Source organism: Mustela erminea, chromosome 9 (genome assembly GCF_009829155.1).
Source record: "Mustela erminea isolate mMusErm1 chromosome 9, mMusErm1.Pri, whole genome shotgun sequence".
In the NCBI taxonomy this organism is placed as follows: Eukaryota; Metazoa; Chordata; class Mammalia; order Carnivora; family Mustelidae; genus Mustela; species Mustela erminea.
This window is the reverse complement of record NC_045622.1, coordinates 67,455,808-67,477,213: the sequence shown is the minus strand read 5'-3', so window position 1 is coordinate 67,477,213 and position 21,406 is coordinate 67,455,808. Positions and strand designations below refer to the sequence as shown.

The 21,406-nt window shown below is 46.7% G+C and overlaps 1 protein-coding gene across 11 annotated transcripts in view; it reads right to left on the bottom strand.

The window, feature by feature from the left end:
- Nucleotides 1-21,406, bottom strand: part of TEAD1 (TEA domain transcription factor 1) — a 261,388-nt gene that overhangs the window by 77,177 nt on the left and 162,805 nt on the right. For all 11 annotated transcript variants that reach the window (XM_032358729.1, XM_032358733.1, XM_032358737.1 and 8 more), the window contains one exon: nucleotides 890-954. In XM_032358729.1, coding sequence (XP_032214620.1) covers nucleotides 890-954 — 65 coding nt within the window. The remainder of the gene's footprint in view (nucleotides 1-889; nucleotides 955-21,406) is intronic.

Below are 21,406 nucleotides of genomic sequence, written 5' to 3'. Positions count from 1 at the left end.
GAGAACTGGAATCTGCTGCTCACACTTAGCGAGACCACAGCTGAGCTCGCCTTTTGGTACGATGATGTTTTTTTTAAAAAAATCCATGCCAGATAGATCCGCATAGGTCAACGTCCAAAAGTAATTTTGTTCTGTTAACAACTCACCCGTGAGGCTGGTCTGATTCCACCCACCCCGGCCCCTCTTCCTTCCTTTCTTTTTCTGTTTTTCGTTAAACCCGAATTTCTCATCCATTCCAGTTCTGAACTGGGTCGGGGGGTCTGGGCTGCTTTCCATCAGAAGGAACAAGGAGAGCCAGAGCCCTGACAAAGGGCAGAGCAAAATTCCTGACACTGCTCTGCCCAAAGGTTTTTTAAGTTGTAACTTCATTTCCGTCACAGCAGCTACTGACCAAAGGCCATAAGCGTGAGAAGCAACCGGTCCCTGGGCACGCACCGTTCAGTATTATGTTCGGGCCAAGACTCACGGCTGCTGGGGTTACTGTTCCATCGAAATGATGACTCACGGGTAATGGTTCCAGGATTTTACAATGCGCAAAATCTCCAAGTTTCACGACCTCCGAGCATACAGTAGCACCCGCAGCTGTCGCGGTGTTTACAGATGCGCAGTTCGGGAAAGAACTGGAGGTATTAAAATATGGTAAAGGAGCAGTGTCTACACTGTCCTTGGAGGAGACGCTTTCCCAGATATGTGAGACCACACAGTGAGGGGTCACTGAAATGATGAACAGTGAAAACTGAGCCAATGGAAAACACCTACAACACTGACGTCCTTACAGGGGACTCCAACTGGGGGCTCCTAGGAGCCAAAGCACAGACAGCCACTGCAGCCAAAATGCCTTGTTGGGGCCATTCGCTGACATGCACAGTGTCCAGGCTGGTTAGTTTACCTGTTTCCTGGTCCTCGTCTTGCCTGTCCTGAGTTTGATGTATCTGGCTATCAATTCATTCCTACCTGAAAGAAAGAAGAATTTACAATAAGATGGGTTACCTTAAACACACACACACACACACACACACACACACACACAAACACGAAAACAAAAAACAGCCTCTGAAAGCTAAAAAAAAAGAATTTAGAATCAGGACTCCTTAAGTGGGAGCTGTACATCTATTAATGCTAGAAAAAGAAAACAGTACAATTGTCTGCAACAATACTTACTAGGGGAAATTTAGCATGAAGGGCATTTAATGATGAACTAGGATTAACAACTGAAGAAAGAAATGTGTCTCTTGGTTTCTTTACAGGCTCATACCTAAAGGGGTGCTCAACTTGTACGAGCAACTGGTGAGGGGGCCACAAACCCACAAACCCGTTTCCGTCCTAAGTTTTCATGCCCGGTCCTCCTCACCCAGCCTTCTAGTTACCTCCTGTTAGAGCCAGCAGAACCACTGGGGAATGAACTGCTCCTACCAGAAAGGAGACACTCCCCAGAGGTTGTCACTGTGCTAGTAACTAACTACACACAAGGTCATGTTCATGAAAGAGAAAAAGAAAAAAAAATGACTTAACCTCCTCAAAATTTCATAACCTGTAGGGGAAACAATATGAGCCTACCTGGCCAGGAGATGGGAAGGACAAACAAATCACCTGACTTTGAAGAACTGTACAATGTGATGGGAAAAGACAGCCCCGGAGCTAAGTGGGGATGGGTACGACTGATACCACATGAGCTTTGGGGCTCGCTGTAGGGTTTGTCTGTGCTCTCCTACGTCCCAGACAAAGCTGCGTACCTGAAGATGGCAAGAGCTTTGTTTCTGCCCCGAAGCCTCCCCAGCACGCAGCACACTGCTGGGCACTCAGAAAGAGCAAATGAGGAAATAACACAGCCTCTGGTCCAAGGGAAGGACCACACTCCCCCAAATCTCCCCTGGCAGAACCAGTGGCATTACTGATGACCGACCCAAGAGTATGGAAATCTCGCCTGATGATTCTAAAGATTCCCTCAGCACTGCCTAGATGGTTCCCGTCATCAAGGCTCTGCCTGCCTGCCTGTGGTAGGACCACAAAGGACAGGATCACAACGGGAAGGCAGAAGAATCATGGACTCCTGGGGCTGGGAAGTGCCTCCACATCATCCACTGCCACTAGTAGAAGCCTCAATTCTTAGAAGCCTAACCAAGCACTTCTAGAATTATGGAAGCAGTTCATTTTACCTTAAAACATTTTTAAGGGGGAAAAAAAAGGACGCTTCTTATTTGGGGCTTCTTCTTATAACTTTCATCCCCCAGATTCTTTCTTTTTTAAAAGATTTTATTTAATTATTAGAGAGAGAGCGAGGGTGGGAACACAAGGAGGGGGAGTGGGAGAGGGAAAAGCAGGCTTCCTGCTGAATGGGGAGCCTGATGCAGGGCTCTATCCCAGGAGCCTGGGATCATGACCTGAGCTGAAGGCAGATGCTAAACCGACTGAGCAACCCTCTCCTTGTTCCTCTTAACAAGAACAAGGCTCTGCACATGACTGACTTTCAGATATTAATGACAGCTTTCAGGTCTTCCTGGAGTTGTACTCAGGCCAAACCTCCTCTGTTTCTGTTACCTGTGACAGCTTTGGAACACTACCATATCCATCCAGGGGACCATCCTTTGTCTAGTTTCTTCTCATAGCCTCTCAGAGCCCAGAACTACAATGGTGTTCCTCCTATGACAAGTCCATAGCAGAAGTCTATCACCTCCCTCATCCTAAATACTCTACCTCTGTTAATGTGACCTAACGCTGCATTTGATTTTGGGGAACCACAATCAACTGTCAAATTTGTATCATTTGAACTCGTAAATGTCTTTTTCATATAGACTACTCCTCTGATAGATCCTACCTCTGTGCCCAGTATTTTCATGCATAGCTGGGATTTTTCTGATCCAAATACAGAACCTTACACTTATTTCCACTTCATTTCATCCCGTTAGATTAAGCCTATCATTGCAGCCTGTCAGGATCCTCTCAGATCCTGATGCTTGTCTGAACTTACCCTTTCAGCACAGGAAAAGGACCTCTAAATTCAGGTTAAAGAACTGCTTCTCCAAGCATTCTCTCTCAAACTTCTGAGAACTACCAATATCCCCTCTAGTGTCATTGGGGTCTACTTCTCCATCTCTCAGATGGTTGTACAGATTTTGCAATTTGTCTCAAAGGCTCGCCGACAGCCGAGCCCAGCCAGGAGTACCTAATTACCAGAAGCCAGACCTGAACGACAACGTCTGCAGACTAGCCAAGCACCCTCCAGCTCAGGGCCTCCCTGTGCGTCCTGTTCAGGGCTGTCTGAGTGGCCAGCACGAAATAAATCCGGGGTTCTGCATTACACGCAATTTCATTTGAACCTTATCCAGATGGCAAAAATGTCCCCTGCCCCCCTACTCTTTCTCTGTGATAAGAAGACAAGGTTGTGAGATGTGTGTGACACATAACTGTAACTGACTGCTTAGAGCCCCTGAATGAATGGTGAGATCAACACCCAGGACAGCCACGTGCAACTGCGCACACCCTGGGGTCTATGCATATGACACCCCTTGGGATTAGTGTCAAGGCAAACTCTAATTAAGCACTTCCGAAAATTACTACGACTACAGCATGCCCTCACCCGGCACCTGTCACGTGCTGAGCACGAGATCACAACCACCATTTCACTGAAACTTGCCGTGACTCTCCTTGCCCATTCTTAACCTTTCAAGACCCTGTTCCTTCTTCCATACCACATCTGAAACCACGAAGGGTAATTAACTTGGGGTTTCCATGTTTCTCGCCTCAGTGCGGAAATCTGCTGATTCGCATTTTAAATTCAAACTCAACTAACTCTCAGCATCTACCTGATTGAACAAGTGTTTGTTCATCACTTTAGTTCATGTGAATTTTCTAATCACCGTGAGGGCGGCTTCATGTACAGAAATGCTATTTGGGCTTACTGGGTTTTTAAAAATGTATATTTTATTCATTTACTTAAAAAACAAATTTAAACACCCTAGCTCATCCTTAAGTTTTAAGCTTGACTTCTATAACTTTTATAATCACTTTCTTTTTTGGTTTTTTTTTCCCCCTAAGATTTATTTATTTATTTATTTGAGAAAGAGAATGTGTGTGTGAGCATTACGGGGGGGAGGGGGGTGTAAAGGGGCAGAGGGAGAGAGTGAATCTCAAGTAGACTCCGCGCTGAGCGGGGAGTCAGATATGGGAATCAATTTCAGGAACCTGAGCGGAAATCAAGAGTCAGACCGAGCCACCCAGGTGCCTCTATAATCCTATCAAAGGACCATTCAAATAATGTTTGGTCCATCTTACAAAGCCATTAAACTCCTTTAAACATTTAAAATTACATATTTAATTTAGAATATATTTAATTCTTTTAATTATTAGAATTATTTGACCTAACTTCTAAAACCTTTCCTTAAACAACTCTTAGAAAGCTAATAAATTATCTTCAACACTCTAATACTGCTTATGAATCTAGTAAGACTTCAACCTTCCCCAAAATCAAGTCTAAATCAGCTACTTGATTTCCGAATTTAATTTGGAAAAACAGGCTACCTGTTGCATGGGCCAAATTATTTTAAATAATTACTTGAAACATCAAATATGTCTAGATCCTCTAAGTCAAATATTAACACTATGACTTTGCTTCTATTAAAAACTTCTATTTTCAATTCTTAATCTTCCCAGAATTAAAATTCACCTACCCATTAGGTCCTTTGATTAGGGAAACAAGTATGGCATTCCAAATGATTTAGGACTATCTTCTTAGCATTTGGGGTTGTACATATTTTGGGGAAATCAACTAGGTTCAGAATGGATTTTTGTCAGTGACCTTGAAAGAACATTCTGAGCCCAATTTCTGTGTATTTTTATAGCATGGCTTCCCATATGGGGTGAATCCACATAGTCCAGAGCCCTGGAACTGAACTGTGGTCCTACAGTGCAGAAGTCCTTTACCAAGGACTGGTAGCTCAGGGCACCAGTTATCACTGATGTAACTCAACTGGTAGCCCTGGCTCCGCACAGCATTGTCTTTTCTTATAACCATGACCAGAGTGCTGGGTATTAGAAGTATTAACCCTAAAATTCCTGTACTCTCTCTTCTAAAACACACACACACAGAGGCGCCTGGGTGGCTCAGTCCTTCTGCATCCGACTCTTCGTTTCAGCTCAGGTTGTGATCTCAGGATCCTGAGAACTGAGCCCTGCATCTGGCTTTTGTGCTCAGCCTGGAGTCAGCCTGGGACTCACTCTCACTCTTCCTCTGCCCCTCCCCGGCTCATGCTCTCACGCTCTCTAAAATAAGTAAGTAAAATCTTTACAAAATAAAACACGCACATAGAGAGTGGGGCTTGATCCAGTCAACTTTATATTACAAACGTGACTTTCAGCAAAGATAACTGCAAAGTTAGGTATGACATTCCAAACTAATTCTACTGTCAGGTCCTTTATCCCTTACGTGATGCCTGCCTGGTGCATCAGGGATATAAAGAGAAGATCCCTGCTTGTCCACAGGGAGGTCACAGCCCAACACAGAGCTAAAAGAGCAAACCAGCTCTCCAGGTCCCACCACAACGACTGCCACGAAAGAGGACCTGATAACACACACACGTTACTGGCCACAAGGAACTGAGAAAGTCTAGAAAGTCTTCTTCCCCAAAGTCCTGAACATAACCTAGGCCCTGAAGAACTGATGGCATTTTCTCCAACATTTTATTATGAAAAATTTCAGACATAACGTAAGTTTCCTTACAGAAAGAATTCCACAGTGCACACTCCAGACCCACCTCCTGGATCCTACCATTCACTCTGTCTATACTCACTAGGACACATCCTTTCCCTTCCTCTACCCGTCTGCCAAGCTGTCTCATTTTACTGTTGCTGTTGCGTTCCATCTCACTGTGGTGGTCACAGGCATAGGGACACTCAGACTTCGGTATGCATATCACTCACTAAAGCAGTCAGGCAGATTTTGACAGGCAGCACAGAGGGGTATGGGTGGAAGGCCATTCTAGACGAAAGAGCAGCCCTTCCTTACACATACGAGCAGGAATCTGGCACCTGCTGACCCGCAGGCTCCCGTGACCGCTGCACACTACCTTTCTGAGCCCACGAGTTTCCAAATTTTATGGTTGGCATGCACACGTGCACTCCTTCTTACTTCTCTATACATACTTGGAATAGCCTATAGAGCTGAGTGGCAATGCCACGGTCCACCAGCAAGTGTCATTACACTACGGCTTCCCTGTGGCATCAAATGGCCTTTGGAAACACATATCCTGATGCTTCTTTCTGTCTGAGGCTCTGCAGCTGCGGCCACTCTGGCTGTTCCCATAGGCAGGAGGCAGAAGCAAAGACTGACAGAGCCCCCCTTAATGCTTCTACACTGGGATCAGTACCCTGGCACTGCAACCCAGCTTTCATTTCATCTCTTTCTCTTAAAGAACTTAGCACTGTTGGAAATGAGCCATCGCAGCTTCTCCTGCATTCTGGATTGCCATGAAACCTCCCGCTAAAGGGACGGAGGAGAGGGAGACCCCGACAAGGGGAAGGCGCAGAGTTTGCACTGGGCTTGCCTTGCCTACAGGGAAGCCTGGTTAGCGCTGTTGTGGCCTGGGTGTGTGATGGGATGTGGCCTCAAGGTCATGTTTGAGGCACAGCAAATGCAGGGTCTGTGGCTAGAAATTGTAGCCCAGAGACTCAGGGCTTTCAGAGAGTAAGAGCCACTTTGTAATTGAATGGAGGCAGGGAGCCACAAAGGAAGAAGTAACAACTGGAACCTCCTCTTCCTGGCCATAGCCCAATGCAGAGGCAAAGTTAGGCCAGGGAAGGGCTGAACAGCCCTGGGGGCAGGGGAAGCTCTCACTGATGCACACTGGGCCTCCCTTGGCTGTGAGGGATACCTGACGGTGCCTCCCATCTTTTAACCATGTAAAGAATGAGAATCAGAAAGAAAGCTCAAACTTCTCTTGATTGCTAGAACAAAGCTGCATCAAATAGGGACGGATGCCCTGGCTGTAACCTTCCGGTCTTCCACATACCCTCCTGAACCCCGACTCAGCCCAAGGGCCCTGTCAGACCACCAGAAGCTTCCCTGGTAACCCCTTGAGCTTTCTGAGCTTCGTACCTGCCCGCACAACTGCTTTCATGTCCCATACCGCTCCAGGTCATTTCTGCACACCTTCCAAATGTCTTGTCCTTCAGGAGCCTTTGAGAAGGAAGGGGCCTCCCCTTTCATAAACATCCCCAGCCTCTGACTTGGGCTGCTTTGCTGCTGGCTTACATCCTTCCCACCTTATACGCTATCGTTTCGGTACATGTCACAGCTCCAACCAGACGACGGAATCACGGAGAATAAGGACCAATTACATTCATGTTTCCTTTTTCTCCCTTCCAGGCAGCTCAATATTTGTGGCACAAGTCACTGGTTGGGGCAGAAGGAGGGTTCCTCCTTCCCTATAACACAGTTTGACACTGGATCATCGACATAAAGTGAGAACAGAAAAGGAAAAGATGACCCAGTGAAAAGAAGCAAAGAAGATGCCTTCCTCCAGGTGACAACACCGCCGGGACACGGCTCTGTCCTCCAACACAGCAGCAGCACCCAACAGAAAGAACGGTTACAGAGTACTTTCTCAGCACGGTTCTCTAGGTGGTGGTCAAATACTCTCTAGCCATCAACGCTTTTTTTCTTTTAACCAGCTGAGCTTCATTCAAAGGAAAAAATATCTTGAATGGATGAAAGCCAAGAGCGAAGAGCACAGGTGTAGGGGACAATGTGTGAGCCAAGCGTCATCAGCCAGAGAGGAGTCGACAGAGCAGGGATGTTTAATGACCCTGTCCTGCCCCATATATAGGGAGTTTGTATCGCTGGAGCCCACCAGAGGGGGCAGCAGAGAGTACGAACTCACCAGGAAGGAGCTGGTAATTCCCCTTTTCTCCGACCCAGCTGCCACTGTACACGCAAGAATGGGGGCCGGGAGGAGGAGAGGGGGAGGTCTACCAAAGCTCATCTGTCACCCTCTAGTCAGACAAGGGACAACACCTACAAGATCACAAGCAACATGCCAGAAGCAGGAGGGCATGAAGATGCCATTTCGCTTCAAGGAACCTACACTGGAGAAAGACTGACCTGTAAGAATGGGGTCCAGTCACCGTGTCCTTCCCCAGGCCTGCGTCCCAGGGGCCACGTCCCGCTTCTCTGACTGCTCACATGATAAATGCCTGCCGCTCCCACTTCCACACAGCAAGTCCCACAGGAGCATGGAGCACACACTGGGTTTTGTTCACCACTGTACACCCCCCGGGTCAAGAACACAGCAGGCCCTCGGGAAATACAAGCTGAGGAATGCATGACCCAATGACAGGGATGGAGACCAGAGTGGGTGGGACACGGGTGCAAAAGCTAAGAGTGGGAATAAAGGGGGATTCACCCCCCACCCAACAGCCAAAAAGAAAAGAAAAGAACCTGAATCAACCCCAGAGCCCTGCCTATGAGGAAGTTTAGACACCAGTGTCTCAGTTAATCCCCGATATAAATCACTGACCAGGGAGGGACACCTGGGTGGCTCAGTGGGTTAAGCCTCTGCCTTTGGCTCAGGTCATGATCCAAGGGTCCTGGGATCGAGTCCCACATCAGGCTCTCCGCTCGGCAGGGAGCCTGCTTCTCCCTCCCCCTCTGCCTGCCTCTCTGCCTACTTGTGATCTCTCTCTCTCTCTCTCTCACACAAATAAATAAATTTAAAATCTTAAAAAAAAAAAAAAAAATCACTGCCCCAAAAATCGGCACCCATATGGAAAATCACCAGAAAGGGGCCAGACAACCTGTTCTGGGTCATTAGGAGCTGGTACTTGATGTTCCCAATCTAAAGGTTTACAGAATGGACTGGTGTCCTTCAGGAGGTGAACACCAGCCGGTCCCCTAAAAGAACCTGCGTCTGCTTCATCCAGGAGCTCAAAGGACTAGCTTTGTAAGAAAGAATATGCAGAGGAAGGCTGTGTTAATTCTGGTTCGTCGGAACTTCTCCCTCACATCCCTTCAGGATTCATGGTCATAATGAAAACCCTGCTTCGGGGCGTTCCCATCGGCCAACGGCAGCTGATAACGTGATATGGCATGGGTCCCATAAAACACTGCGTGTTCCTTCATCTCAGCAGGATGGCTTACAAATCCCACATCCACTGGAATGGTAGTCCACGACCCTAGACTACCAGGGTCAAAAAGAGACAAGCAAGTAAACCTGTCCAATGCTTCATATGAGATACAATCCTGCTATGCTGGAGAGAAATTCTTTTTGTTGTCATTGCTTCTAAGAGGAAAATAAATATGAATGAAGTCAGTTTTTCGAACAGTTTGTTCTCTAGGAAGTGGTAAGAGATGCTAGAGCATCACTTTTTTACTTCTCTAATGGGTAACTTCACGGGCCTTGATTATTTTATGCCTCTGGCTGTTGTTCTTTGCAGTCCCTCCTATACACAGCTACCGACAGAGCATAGCCTGGCTTAGCCACTCTACTGCCCCATGACCTTCAACGGCCCACTGCCCTCGGTCTAAAGGTCAACCTGCTTTAGCATGGTATTCAGTGCTGTCCCAACACCTGGCCCGAAAGCTCTGTTTTCATGCCATACCTCATCCATCGTCACCTGAATCCATCTTACCACCATCAAAATGCATGTGGGGCTTTCAGTCCCCCAAACTATCCTGCCATCCTGAGGTTTTGCTCAGAGTTGCAATATCTCTTATGACAACCAGGTAAAATCCTTCTAGACCCAGGAAAAAGGGTCTAGAACCCCACGAACCCCGCTCCCCCCACTTAAACATGTACGAGACAGGGAGCATGTGAAGAAGAATGACAGCCAGGGAGCCTGGAGCCTGGAGCCCACCTCACAGACCAGTGGTTGTCAGAGAGACCACAACATGACAAAGCAAACTGACCGTAGAAGCCAAGGCGAGTTACAAACGAATCGCTTAGCATGGCTTGGCTCTGAAAGGAGCAGAGACTCACCCTTCTGCCCCGCTCTGCCTGCACCGTGGCTCTGGTGCGACTTCCCTGTGTAACTGACTGTGAGCTCCTTAAAGGTAGGGTGTTTGTCTTCAGCGTCTTTGTATTCTGTACACACAAGGTGTGTATGGGATTTAATGGAACCTATGCTTCCTGCTCCCTAAACAACATCCCCCACCCAGGCTCTCAGGGAAGTTTTCGTTCACTTTTGGGCATTTGCCTTTTCTTTTACACCCACATCTGATTATGTTGCTTTCTTGCATCATTAGATCCCTGGCCACTGTAAGAAAAACACACACTTCTTCGTCCAGTACCAGGCCTAACAGTCCATTCCTGTAGAGGGCTCCTCCATTCTGGTACAAGAAGCTTCACAGAGTTCCCACGTCCTTGTCATGCTTTTCCATACCCCTATGCCTCTGTACAGACCGTATGTCCTTAAATGTCCTTTCCCTTCTCCTTTGCATACAAAATCCCCTCATCCCTGTAAGCCCCAACTCAAATATTTCCTCCCATAAGTCTTCTGGAGCCAACCAAACAGAGTTAGTCATCTTCTCCTTTGTATCCTTGTGTACCCAGCATATACCTGGGCGGGGGGGGGGGGGGGGGGGGGGGGGGGGGGCGGGGGCGGCAATTCATCCCCCATTGAGAACTGTGTCTATTCCATGGAAATAAATATCTAGTTCTAACTGTACACCAGGCATCTATTAAGGAGGTACTCAATAAATGCTTTCAACAATGAACTGATGAGTGAGCTCTCCTATACACAGGAAAAATGATCTAGAAAAAGATCATACACAGCGGTCAACACCGGCAGTATCACCTGAAAACTGTAAGCCATTCTACAGTTAAGGCCAACTTCGGGGACAGGCAGCACAATTATCCAGACTTTCGTTCTGCTCTCGTAACTTGGCACCAGGGAGACCAACCCTCCTCACCCCCTTTTACCCGTGATGACCTCCACATGCCACAAGCCTATGGACCTGGTCCAAAAAAAAGCTAATCTCAACATCAATTCAAGAGAGTCTTGTTAATGAAAAACTTTGCTAAGAACACTCTGTTTATTTATTAATTATCTGGCCTTTAAAGAAGTGTGAAATCCACACATTCAAAGTGCCAGAAACTGTGGGTCTTTGCTGGAGAACGTTGAACGGTGGCGATGCTGCAGACTGGTTTCTGTTTTGGATTCAGAAGTAGGGCTGCCTACACCTTCGTCTTCCTGGTGAAGATGTACTTATCAGCTGTGGGAATGCGGGCAACTTGCTTAACGTCTCTAGACCTTTTAGTTCCTCGCCTGTGAAATGGGAATAAAGAACCTACCCTGGGGGACTGCCATATCCACCAGCAAGAATACAGGAAGCTTCTGGCACCTTGAAATGATTTTAAATGTTCCTGGGGCTATTACCTAATGTCACTGCACTCTCATTGCTTGAACTGGTAATATATATAAGGTTTCTGTCCAGAACACCACACCACATGGCATCTTATATAAACCCCCCATGCTTCTACTCTCAGGGTTACTGAAACCGAACAGCTTTTCCATGCTGCACTGAAAACGTTCTCAGAATCTTTGCAGCACCTTCAACTTTCAAAATGGTATGGCCACAGAAATGGTTTCCAAGTAAAAGGAGCCCTTTCCTGGGATATCTTCACATTAAAAGGGCATCATACAAGCTACTTACTTGCTACAATAACGTTCTAATTCAGAATAGATTCTTTATTGAATGAGATAGCAGGACTTAGGTTTTGGCCGAGGGCTAAGTGTGGCGAAAATTCTCATAATTTGTGGCAGATTGTAAAATTATCTTTATGAATAGGCCAGCCACATGTCCCCCACTGGATTTCCAGAATTCAGTTCTTACTGTAAAAACGACTCTCGCTAGAAGAAAGCCAGACCTTCCGTGGCTCCCGCAGCAGCCGCTGGACAAAGGTGAGGTACCCACGTGTTCCGTCAACATGACACTCACACGGGGATGAGCCACTGCTGGGGAAACAGGCTTAAAAAAAAAAAAAAAAAAAAACAGAGGATTCTAAGTGCCTGGGCACTTGGTCATTCTTTTAATATGGAAACCACGATCATCAAGGATATTCTTTAAAGTGTGTGCCAACGAAAGAGATTGAAACTTGAGGGTTAAGTGCAGTGAGAACCCCACTGTGTGGCAGGCAGATGCGCAGCAAGACGGGAGAGAGGTGGACAACGGCGTGTGCTGAAGATCCCCTTGCGTAAACACCAGGGAAAGCCCTGTGCTTGGACCCGCTGACACATAGCCCCCTCCCCCTGCCACAACTCCCAGTTTATGATACAGCCTGGGCCTCAACCCGCGAAGATACCCACCCAAGTTACCAAACGGGTAAGTGGTATAGTTGGGATCTCCATCCAGCTTTGACTTGCAAGCTCATCATGCCTTAACTCCAGACCAGCTGCTCTGAAGACAGCCTGACTCAACACAAGTTCTCTCAAGGTCATTACCAAGTGCTTCCTAAGAACAGAATCTCAGGAGGAGGGGGCACAACCCAACCACAAAGTGGGCTGAACTGTATAGAGACTTTCTGTTCATTTACCACCTACAACACAGGCTGTAGCTCAACTCCACTCTGCACTCAAGGCCTTCATAATCTGGCTCCAATACGTCTCCCCATTCAGCACCGTCCACTGAATTTTTTTTTTTTAAAGATTTTATTTATTTATTTGACAGACAGAGTAGGCAGAGAGGCGGTGGGGGGCACAGGCTCCCCGCTGAGCAGAGAGCCGATGCGGGGCTCAATCCCAGGATCCCGAGATCATGACCTGAGCGAAAGGCAGAGGCTTAAACCACTGAGCAACCCCGACACTCCTGAATATTTTCTATATATAAAAATCATCGCATGAAGCACTGCAGGAGATACACACTGAAATAATATGTATTATCCGCCCTCAAGGTGCTTAGAGTATAGGAGGGAAACTGAGGCAAGAACCCCCATGATGGTAATGAAGGCAGAGTACTACGATGATGAGAGAAACAACTGAAGAACAGTCTGAGCAAATGAGTAAATAAATAAAAATCCAGAGATGTTTCCTCCCGTGGTTGCCACGCTCTCTGTCATTCACCCAACTGCCCTGGCCACATCTGACAGGTCCCCAAACCACGAGCAGCCAAGGGCAACAACACACAGGCCAGTCATTAAGGGGAGAACAGTGGCCTATGCACGGGGCTCTCTGAGATCCGGATGGAGCAAACCACACAACCCCTCTCAGCTGAGTTTCAGATTAGGAGAACTAACACCTTTTTATTCTCCTTTAAAAACTGCGCATTACTCGGGGGATAGATATGTAACATATTCTCTCTGTAAAAATTAAAATGTTATACATACAAACCGACTTTGCCAGGGGCCGGCGGGGGTGGGGGTGGGGGTGTTTCCCTGTCACTCTCTGCACAGATTGTCCCATCATGTTGGCTTCTATTCCCTCCGTGGGAACAACCCACCGTTCCCCATCCCTGCCCTCCGGGTCCTGCCCAAATCTGCTGAACATTTGCTTCAGAGCTGCCAAAGCCCAGGTCAAATGGCACTTTCCAGTTTCCCGCCAGAGAGCCCGCCCTGCCCCCTCCACTCATCAGACTTCCTGTGTGTGGACAGCACAGGGTTTGCCATACTGCCCTCCTGCTGTGGGTGCCTTCCTTCACCTTCTTGGACAAATTATGAGCTTCTTGAAGGCGGGGGACATAGCCTGCCCCCACCCTGGGGCCCCGAACCCCCAAGCTCCCAGGGCAGGACTGAGAATGTGCTACTTAATGACAACATCGCTGCTGATTTTAGCCACCTCCTGAAAGGGAAAATATTTGAAGAACTGACATCATGGCACACAGGAGGTGGTGGATGGATGTTTTCTTTGAAGAGGCAGGAAGAGAGGGAGGAAGACAGAACTGGCAGGACAGAAATTTAAAAAAAAAAAAAAAAATCACTGTGCTCTCATACCCGGGATATAAAGAAGAACACGATGGGGCTCGGGCCTTCTAGGAACCCACGGTCTGGGTGAGTGCTCAGGGAATGCCAAATACCCACAAACCTTTCCTCTTCCTAAGCCCCAAGAAATGTATGAAGTACCCAGCATCACAACGGAGATACGGAGTGAGTTAAGGGTAAGGGGAATCATTATTTTATTCCCTAACAGAAAAAACCTGGAAAACGCAGAGCCCTTCCTTCTTCACAATGACCATGTTTGTAATTCTTGTGATCTTCACCCATTTCAGATTTATCATCCTGCCTCAATCCACCACCTGCACAGAGGGTAACACTCAGCATCAGACAGAGGAAAAAAACACATATTCTAAGAGACATCTCAACTCTTCCATAGGTAGGACAGGTAAAAAGGAACTGGGTAAAAATGCCGATGAATCAGCGGAGCATATTGTGGGTAACCACACTGTTTTTAAAGATAAGGAACACACACGCACACACACAGTCAACATGGCTTCACCTGCAAGCTCATGTAACACACACGGTTTTTGTTTTTTTGTTTTTTTTAAAGAAAAGGCAAAGCCCAAACTACTTATCCTTGCACGACTCTAGCCCTGAAGGCTGCTTTGCAAAGATATCTCCGAGTGAAATTATCCAGCAAACCCTTGTGTGGATAGAAGGTTCCACAAGTCAACAACCGCTTAAGCAGTTTAAACCAACAAGCAAGATGCCCTCTATTTAAATGCTATGAGCGAATCTATTTTAAGCCTTGAAAAATCCTCTGGGCAGGTGTTTAAGCTGTGTACAGACTGAGCCTGTGGAGACTCCGGGGGTGGGGGAGGGTGGGCTCCACTCTCCATGCAGGCAACATTTTGTTCAGACAGTCTTCCTGCAGCAGGTCATGTGACAAAGGCCAAATAAACAGCATCTGGGGATTTTCAATTACAGACCTTCGCCCAGCATGCCTGCACTGTAATCTCTACCAGATGAGGCTCAGGCCTCCCTATTTTCAATAATTCACACACTGTGTACACATAACATGACAATAAGGGCATTCATGGAGCGGCCTGATTCGCAGATCAAAGCTAGCAAAGGGCCAGCTGTAAGCATACTCTGCTGTGGGATGATTCGTGCTTTTCACAGGCTTGGAAAGACGCGCCGCAGGACCTGGCAAGCCGGCCTCTTTCCTGTGCGGTGCGCTGAGCAAACTCCGGGCGGGAACCGGGCACCGTCTCCTTGGGACGGCCAAACAGGCGACCAGTTCCATGCGCATTTGGAAGGACTGGGCAGCTTCAAACTCCAGTCTACTGGACAAGCCGCCCCTCGCTGGGGCTCGCCAGGGCCAGGGCGAAAGCTCCACGGCTCCCGGGAGAAGGCAGCAGCTCTGGAAAACAAACCCGTCCTAAAAAGACAGTAAGGTTCCTGCACTTCATAAGCCCTCGGCCAGGTGTCTGAGTTTCCAAACCACTTAGTGTCCCACACAGACGAACAAGTAGGGCGCAAACGACGTGGAGGTGTATTTTTCATGGCTGCCGAGAGAGCTCCAGGCCTGGGAAATGAAAGCGGACACTCTGCTGTTATTCCCGAAGTCCCTACATGTTAACTCAATTAACTCGGGTGTGCGCAGACGACCGCGTGTAGGCACTGTGGGCGTGCGAGCATGCGTGTGAGTGCTTGAAAAGCATTCGGAATTCTCAAGTCCACAACATTCGGAATGCCTAGCGCCCTGCTCAGGAGAGCTGTGACTGGAGGAAATGAGGACGCTGCTTCCTCACAGAAAGATTTCATACCCATCAATCAGGGCAGGAACCCAGAGAAAGCTGTAATGGTGACTTCCTCAGCGGCAAACACACGCTGCTCACCAGCTGTGGGCTGTGCATCCTTACCCCCTTCTCGCTCTCATTCAGAATGGTTTCCTCTTAATCACAATAATCCCAAAAGTGCTAAAACATATCAATCGTTGGGTAAGCCCTGCCTACAAAGGGCCAGCCGGCTGGCTTTTATGGCCTTGTCCAACAGCAGCTGATACTTCATTCAGTGACAAATCCAATTTAGCAGTGACAAGAGGTTTAGCATCCCTGAAAAAATATTGGGGTTGATCTGGCACTCTGAAGTCAGCAAATGCTGCACTGCCATATTGTTGCAGAGATCGTTCTGCTGTCATATTTGGATGTCTACAACTGACTGTCTCGCACCTTCTCTACACTTGCCCTCCACGATCTAATGATAGTGGTGGTTGGTGGTGGTGGGGGCAACAATTTAATTCCTGGATAAAAAATACGGGCTACAATCACATTTGGAAACTGACTCCATGTGATTTTACCATCCCCACCCCAACACACACACACACACACACGGGAATAATTGGCTCTACTCTTCAAATGGGAATTTCTAGCGTGCTGAAGGAAAAAAATCTGTAGGGTGAAACTGAATTTACTCCAACCTTTGGGATCTAAGTCAGCTTGGAAGGGTAGAAGGAGATAAACAACATGATCTTTGGACTGAAGTCCGTCATGTTAAAAAGTACTGCAGGACTGATGTAAGGGCCTTGTAATTAAATTCTTCACATTCATTTTTAAACATCAGAATGTTAAACCAAAGAAAAGCTTTGAGCCACGATGGAGGGAAGCACGTAAGATGATAGAAAGAAAAATTAGCTTCTGAATATTTAACACACTCAATATATATATATAAATAGATTTACAGATAATTATACAAATTCAAGTTAAAAGAATTTCCAAAGAAAATAACGTGGATTACTTAGCTTTTAAAGGGACAGACAACCAACAAAATGCCATTTTTAAGCAACGCCACAAGGTAATTTGCAAAATAAAATAAAAGGGAAATGATCTAATAGGAACATGGGCTGGTTATTCCTTTAATATTAGCCTTTGTAGTCAACAGTTGGTTATTCATCCCAGCTTTAACGATACCAAAAAGTGACCACAGAAACATCTGGTTAAAAAAAATAAAAAATAAATTAAAAAGTTTTCAGTACCATAAATGAGACATTCGCAATTGTGGCTGGCAAGATATCGGCGATGGAATATTCCATACATGGAGTTCTTATTTCATGTGGTTTTAAAACTTTATTCTTTTCTCTGGGATTTTTTTTTTTTAAAGCATAAACCGAAAATTAAAACAAAAACAAACACCCCAAGCCTGCAGACTAGAGAAGACGTTTAGCTTCTGTGAATAACTATCCATTAGATTAATATTTTGTCAATGTCACTTGTCACAACAAAAGCAGCGGCATTTATAATTTACTCTAAGACTGGTTTAATTAAAATTCAAAAAACCACGACAAAGCTATATTGAATTTCATTTGCCACACTGTAATTACTTACTTTGTAGCTGACTATAAACAATATTTTATTACATCCACAAAAATGCACTTAACTAACAGCAGAGACAATGGGAGAACTGAGGGAGCAAGTCCCGTCACTTCTACTTTGAACACGGAGGACTTCCTAACTTCAATAGGACAGAAGAAAATGAAGACCCATTTTTCCCAACTGGAGGGGACCTATTGGTCTGCCTCCATTACCTTCCTTTAGAGCAGACTCCCCAAGAACACAGACTCAGACCCAGATCCAGGCACCTCTCCCCCAAGACCAAGAAAGAGTCTCTCTTGGCTCAGACTCAACAATGAGACAATAGAGGCTGCCAGGCACGATGAATGACTTAAAGGCTTAAAAACCACCATTTGCACCCTCCCAGATAAACAATTAGCTTTAAAGGAAAAAAAAAAAAAAATTTGGAAGCAACTTCCAATACTGTTAATATATATGCCTGGTAGGGGAGAGCTAGTTTAGTGAAACTAGACATACTTTAAGAACATTTGCCTGAGACATTTTCTGAAAGTGTTTTTACTGAAGCGGGAAGAAAGAAACCTTTCATTTTGGATGAAAGACAAAGTTTAGAACTGTAAAAGTTAGGAAAGGCTTAGAAACATCGAACTCTCCTAAAACCACTATCAAGGTTTTCAGTGTATTTGATTACTGATTTTTTCCATTCCCTCTTTCCTTATTTTAAATCCACGTAATTCTTAAAGGAGGCATAATAAAAAAAAAAAATTCACTTATTGAACAAGTCAGGCAGGCATAAACACGATCTAAGCATGAAAGGAAAGGGGAACGGCCTTCACACACGCTTGCCAGATAAAAATCAGTGTTCTAAAACTGCACACGGGCAATCTTCTGAAGCTTGTGAGGCTCCAGGAATGAATGCCTGAGAAATGACAGAGAAATATTCTAAAAGTCAACCTGCATTTTTCTAGAATGAATTTACAGGACAGGGCAAGAGTACCTCCGGGAGTTCACCAAGCCTCCATTAATAAATGAGGGACCAGTGCAGTTTCCATGACAACTGGGACTCCAACTCTCCAGCCAGCTTAGCGCATAACCACCAAAGGTTTTTTCCCTCAAATCTCAACTTCCCGTTTCGAGGTGCTGACAAAACCAAACACACTTTTAAGCCTGGGGAAATGGTGCAGGGGGTTTTAGAAAGGGTTCTTGTAACGCTGGCTTGGTCAGGGGTGGTGTGGCCGGCATCAGAGAACGCTGCAGCTCTATCTTGCTACGGAGACGCTTGGAACACAACGTTAAAGGGAGTTAAGGGCCCCCCGAGAATGTTCTGTGAGTTAAATGTATTTGCTGTAATAGTATAATGTGTTATGACAAGTTATATATCATTATAATAGGCTCCCATGATTAACATTAGTTTCACTGGCTCTTCTTTGCTCTGTAGAAAAGATTCGAGGAATTCAGAATCAGCTTGCTCACCAGAATTCGGCACCCGGGGAAAACCGGCTGCATTTCTTTAACATATGTAACCTGGAGGCTTATGCTTCATGAGGTCATGACACATTTTCAAATGACAGCTTTCCAGATCCCTCCACAGAAATAGGAGAGCGTGGAAAAGTACAGCTTCTAAAACTCTGCTACTGACAAGTCACTGATTTTAGGGAAACTTATTAACCTTTTTGAGCCTCAGTTTCCCCAAAGGTCTAGTACCCTGTAATGCTTTGATACCACAATGATGAGATCTAGCTACTTTCACATTCCTTCTGAACACAAGCAGTTAGAGAACATCAGAAAGCACTGCTGTCCTCCAGACCTCCACTTTCTGCTTCCCTCTGAATACTGAAAGAGGGGCGTCTCCAACGCCCAAACCAAAGGAAGATGGCATACTGCCCAGTAAATGCACATAGACACAAGAAGGACAGCTCCTATGAGAGCAGAACAGGTCAGGGGTGGATGGGGGTGGGGTGCTGGGATTAGAGGGATTCTTGGAAAAGCCCAAGAGAATTATAAACCAGCCCTTCCAAAAACAACGCAAAGCTCGCATTCCCCATAGAGTGAGTTTCCCTTGGGGAAAAATGACGGAAAAGAGTTCGGTACAGTCTGTATGTTAAGGGAGGGAACACACTTCTTAAGCAGCACCCATCCCTTTCTCAAGAGCTGTGCTAAGAGCAGATACTCTCTAAAGCCAATGGCTTCTGAGTACCCATTACAGGCATGACTTGGAGGTAGACAGCTAAGAGGGCCAAAGGTAGCCCTTCTCATCTCTCTATGTAATGGTAGATAAGAGATGCAGTCCGGGACGGGGCACGGGGCACAGGGGAGGGGCCACCCGTGGTGGTGATATACATGTTTAAGCGTTTCCTTCTTAATTCTGTCCCCCGGTTTTTTCCCTTCCACATATGAAGAGTCTACAAGATTGAAATCCCTCTCTGGCATCTTCCCATACCTGCCCTGGCCTTTAGCATGTTCTCATGCTAAAAGGTGTTAGCAGAGAGTAACAAATTCCTGACAGCAACCGCTGCTAACTTGAGAAGAGAGAAAGTATTCCAGCGTTCCATTTCAATTTGCAGACAAGTCTGGCTCAGCAACAAAGCAGCTGAAGGACAGGGAGGGCAAATTTCCAGGACAACCCACCCCTCCCCCAAAACCATGAAGTTGCTACCCAGGGGGGAGCAATCACCCGTCCACCCCACGCATAATCTAATTCCGTTCCTCCCACGAGGTCACATCCAGGCAGCCACCATGTACCTATGACCTCCCTTAACATGAAGTCTCCAATGCAAACAGGGCCCCTCTCTGCTTGTGACAGGGGGAGCTGGGCATGCCTGTGGACACAACACTCCCAAACTACGTGAAGAGCACACTGAGGGGAGTCCCAAGACATCATCTCAGCCTAGACCCAGGCATCAGGAGCCAGGAGATGGTAGTCATTGTGCTATGAAAATTAAAGTAAGTAAAAGTTGAGAAAGACTGTTACTCAGAAACCATCGTCCCCATTATATGAATTTTGACTGACCGTCCTCTGCAATTTAATTACAGTCCTTTCAGTGCGAGTGAGCAACTGGGAGTATTTATTTAGCTTGGTTTATGAAGGGAGTAGCTAGAAGAACAGCAGAAGCCGAGCCAAGCTGGCCGCCCTGATTGCACCCTGTGGACTAAGGCAAAGTGCCATCACTTGTGCTCAAGGCGAGCAAGCGCTTTAAACATCCTACCTGGGCTCTGGAAGGGAAATGTTGCTCCGGAATGAAAATGAGACGGAGGGGGCTAACTGGAGGCAGGAAGGGAGGCAAGGGGAACAGAATTTGTGGAGAAGGATCTTGCTGAAGAACCAAGAGAAGGGACTGGACCAAGGGCTGCTGCTACCAGTCTACTTGACCGTACCCGGTACAGACGGAAGGACAGACTTCGACGGCAATGGACCGTCTGGTCTTCGAGAAGGCACTGCCTCTTGGAAACAAAGAATACAGGAAAAACAGGTCACTGGAGCAGGGGAGGCAACCAGTTTCACTGGGGCATTTGAATTTGAGGGCACAAAAGGACGTCTATGTGGAGGTATCCGACAAGCAGCCAGATATGCGAGGGTGGGGATTAAGAGATTCAGGCGGAGGTCCAACGGTCAGCCTGTTGCTGGTAACTAACCCGGAGAGCTACCAATCACACCCAGACAGAGTGCAGAAGGAAAATGGAGCTGAGGAGAGCGGAGGCTTGGCCAGAGGAAAGGGAAGCAGCAGAGAAGGCTGAGAAATAGAAAAAAGAAATATTCGTGGTCAAGTAATACCATAGATCAGATAAAGTTTCAAAAAGAACTTCAAAAGTCCCCCATTTAAAATGCTGGAAGAAAGCCCAAGTGGGATGAGAGCTACAAAAGTGTATCATGGGACACATTAAAGTACATCTCTTGAATGCTACAATGAACAGGCCCACGGACAGAACTAGTTGTGGTTGCACAGGCTGCCCACTGTCACTCTGATAGAGGCTGAGTCTTGTTTGAGACAAGGCTTCACCAGTGGGGTTCCGAGGATCAGAGGCCCCTCTGGAAGTCCCGTGACTCATACGGTTGCACAAGCTGGACTCCGGTCACTGACCCAAGACATGGAGGGAACTAATGGAAACGAAATCCAGGAGCAGTTACCAAATGGTGTGTGGTCTGGGAAGGAGTGTGGACAAAGCAGGCCCGTGTCCAGCAGCCCTCTGGGAGCGTAA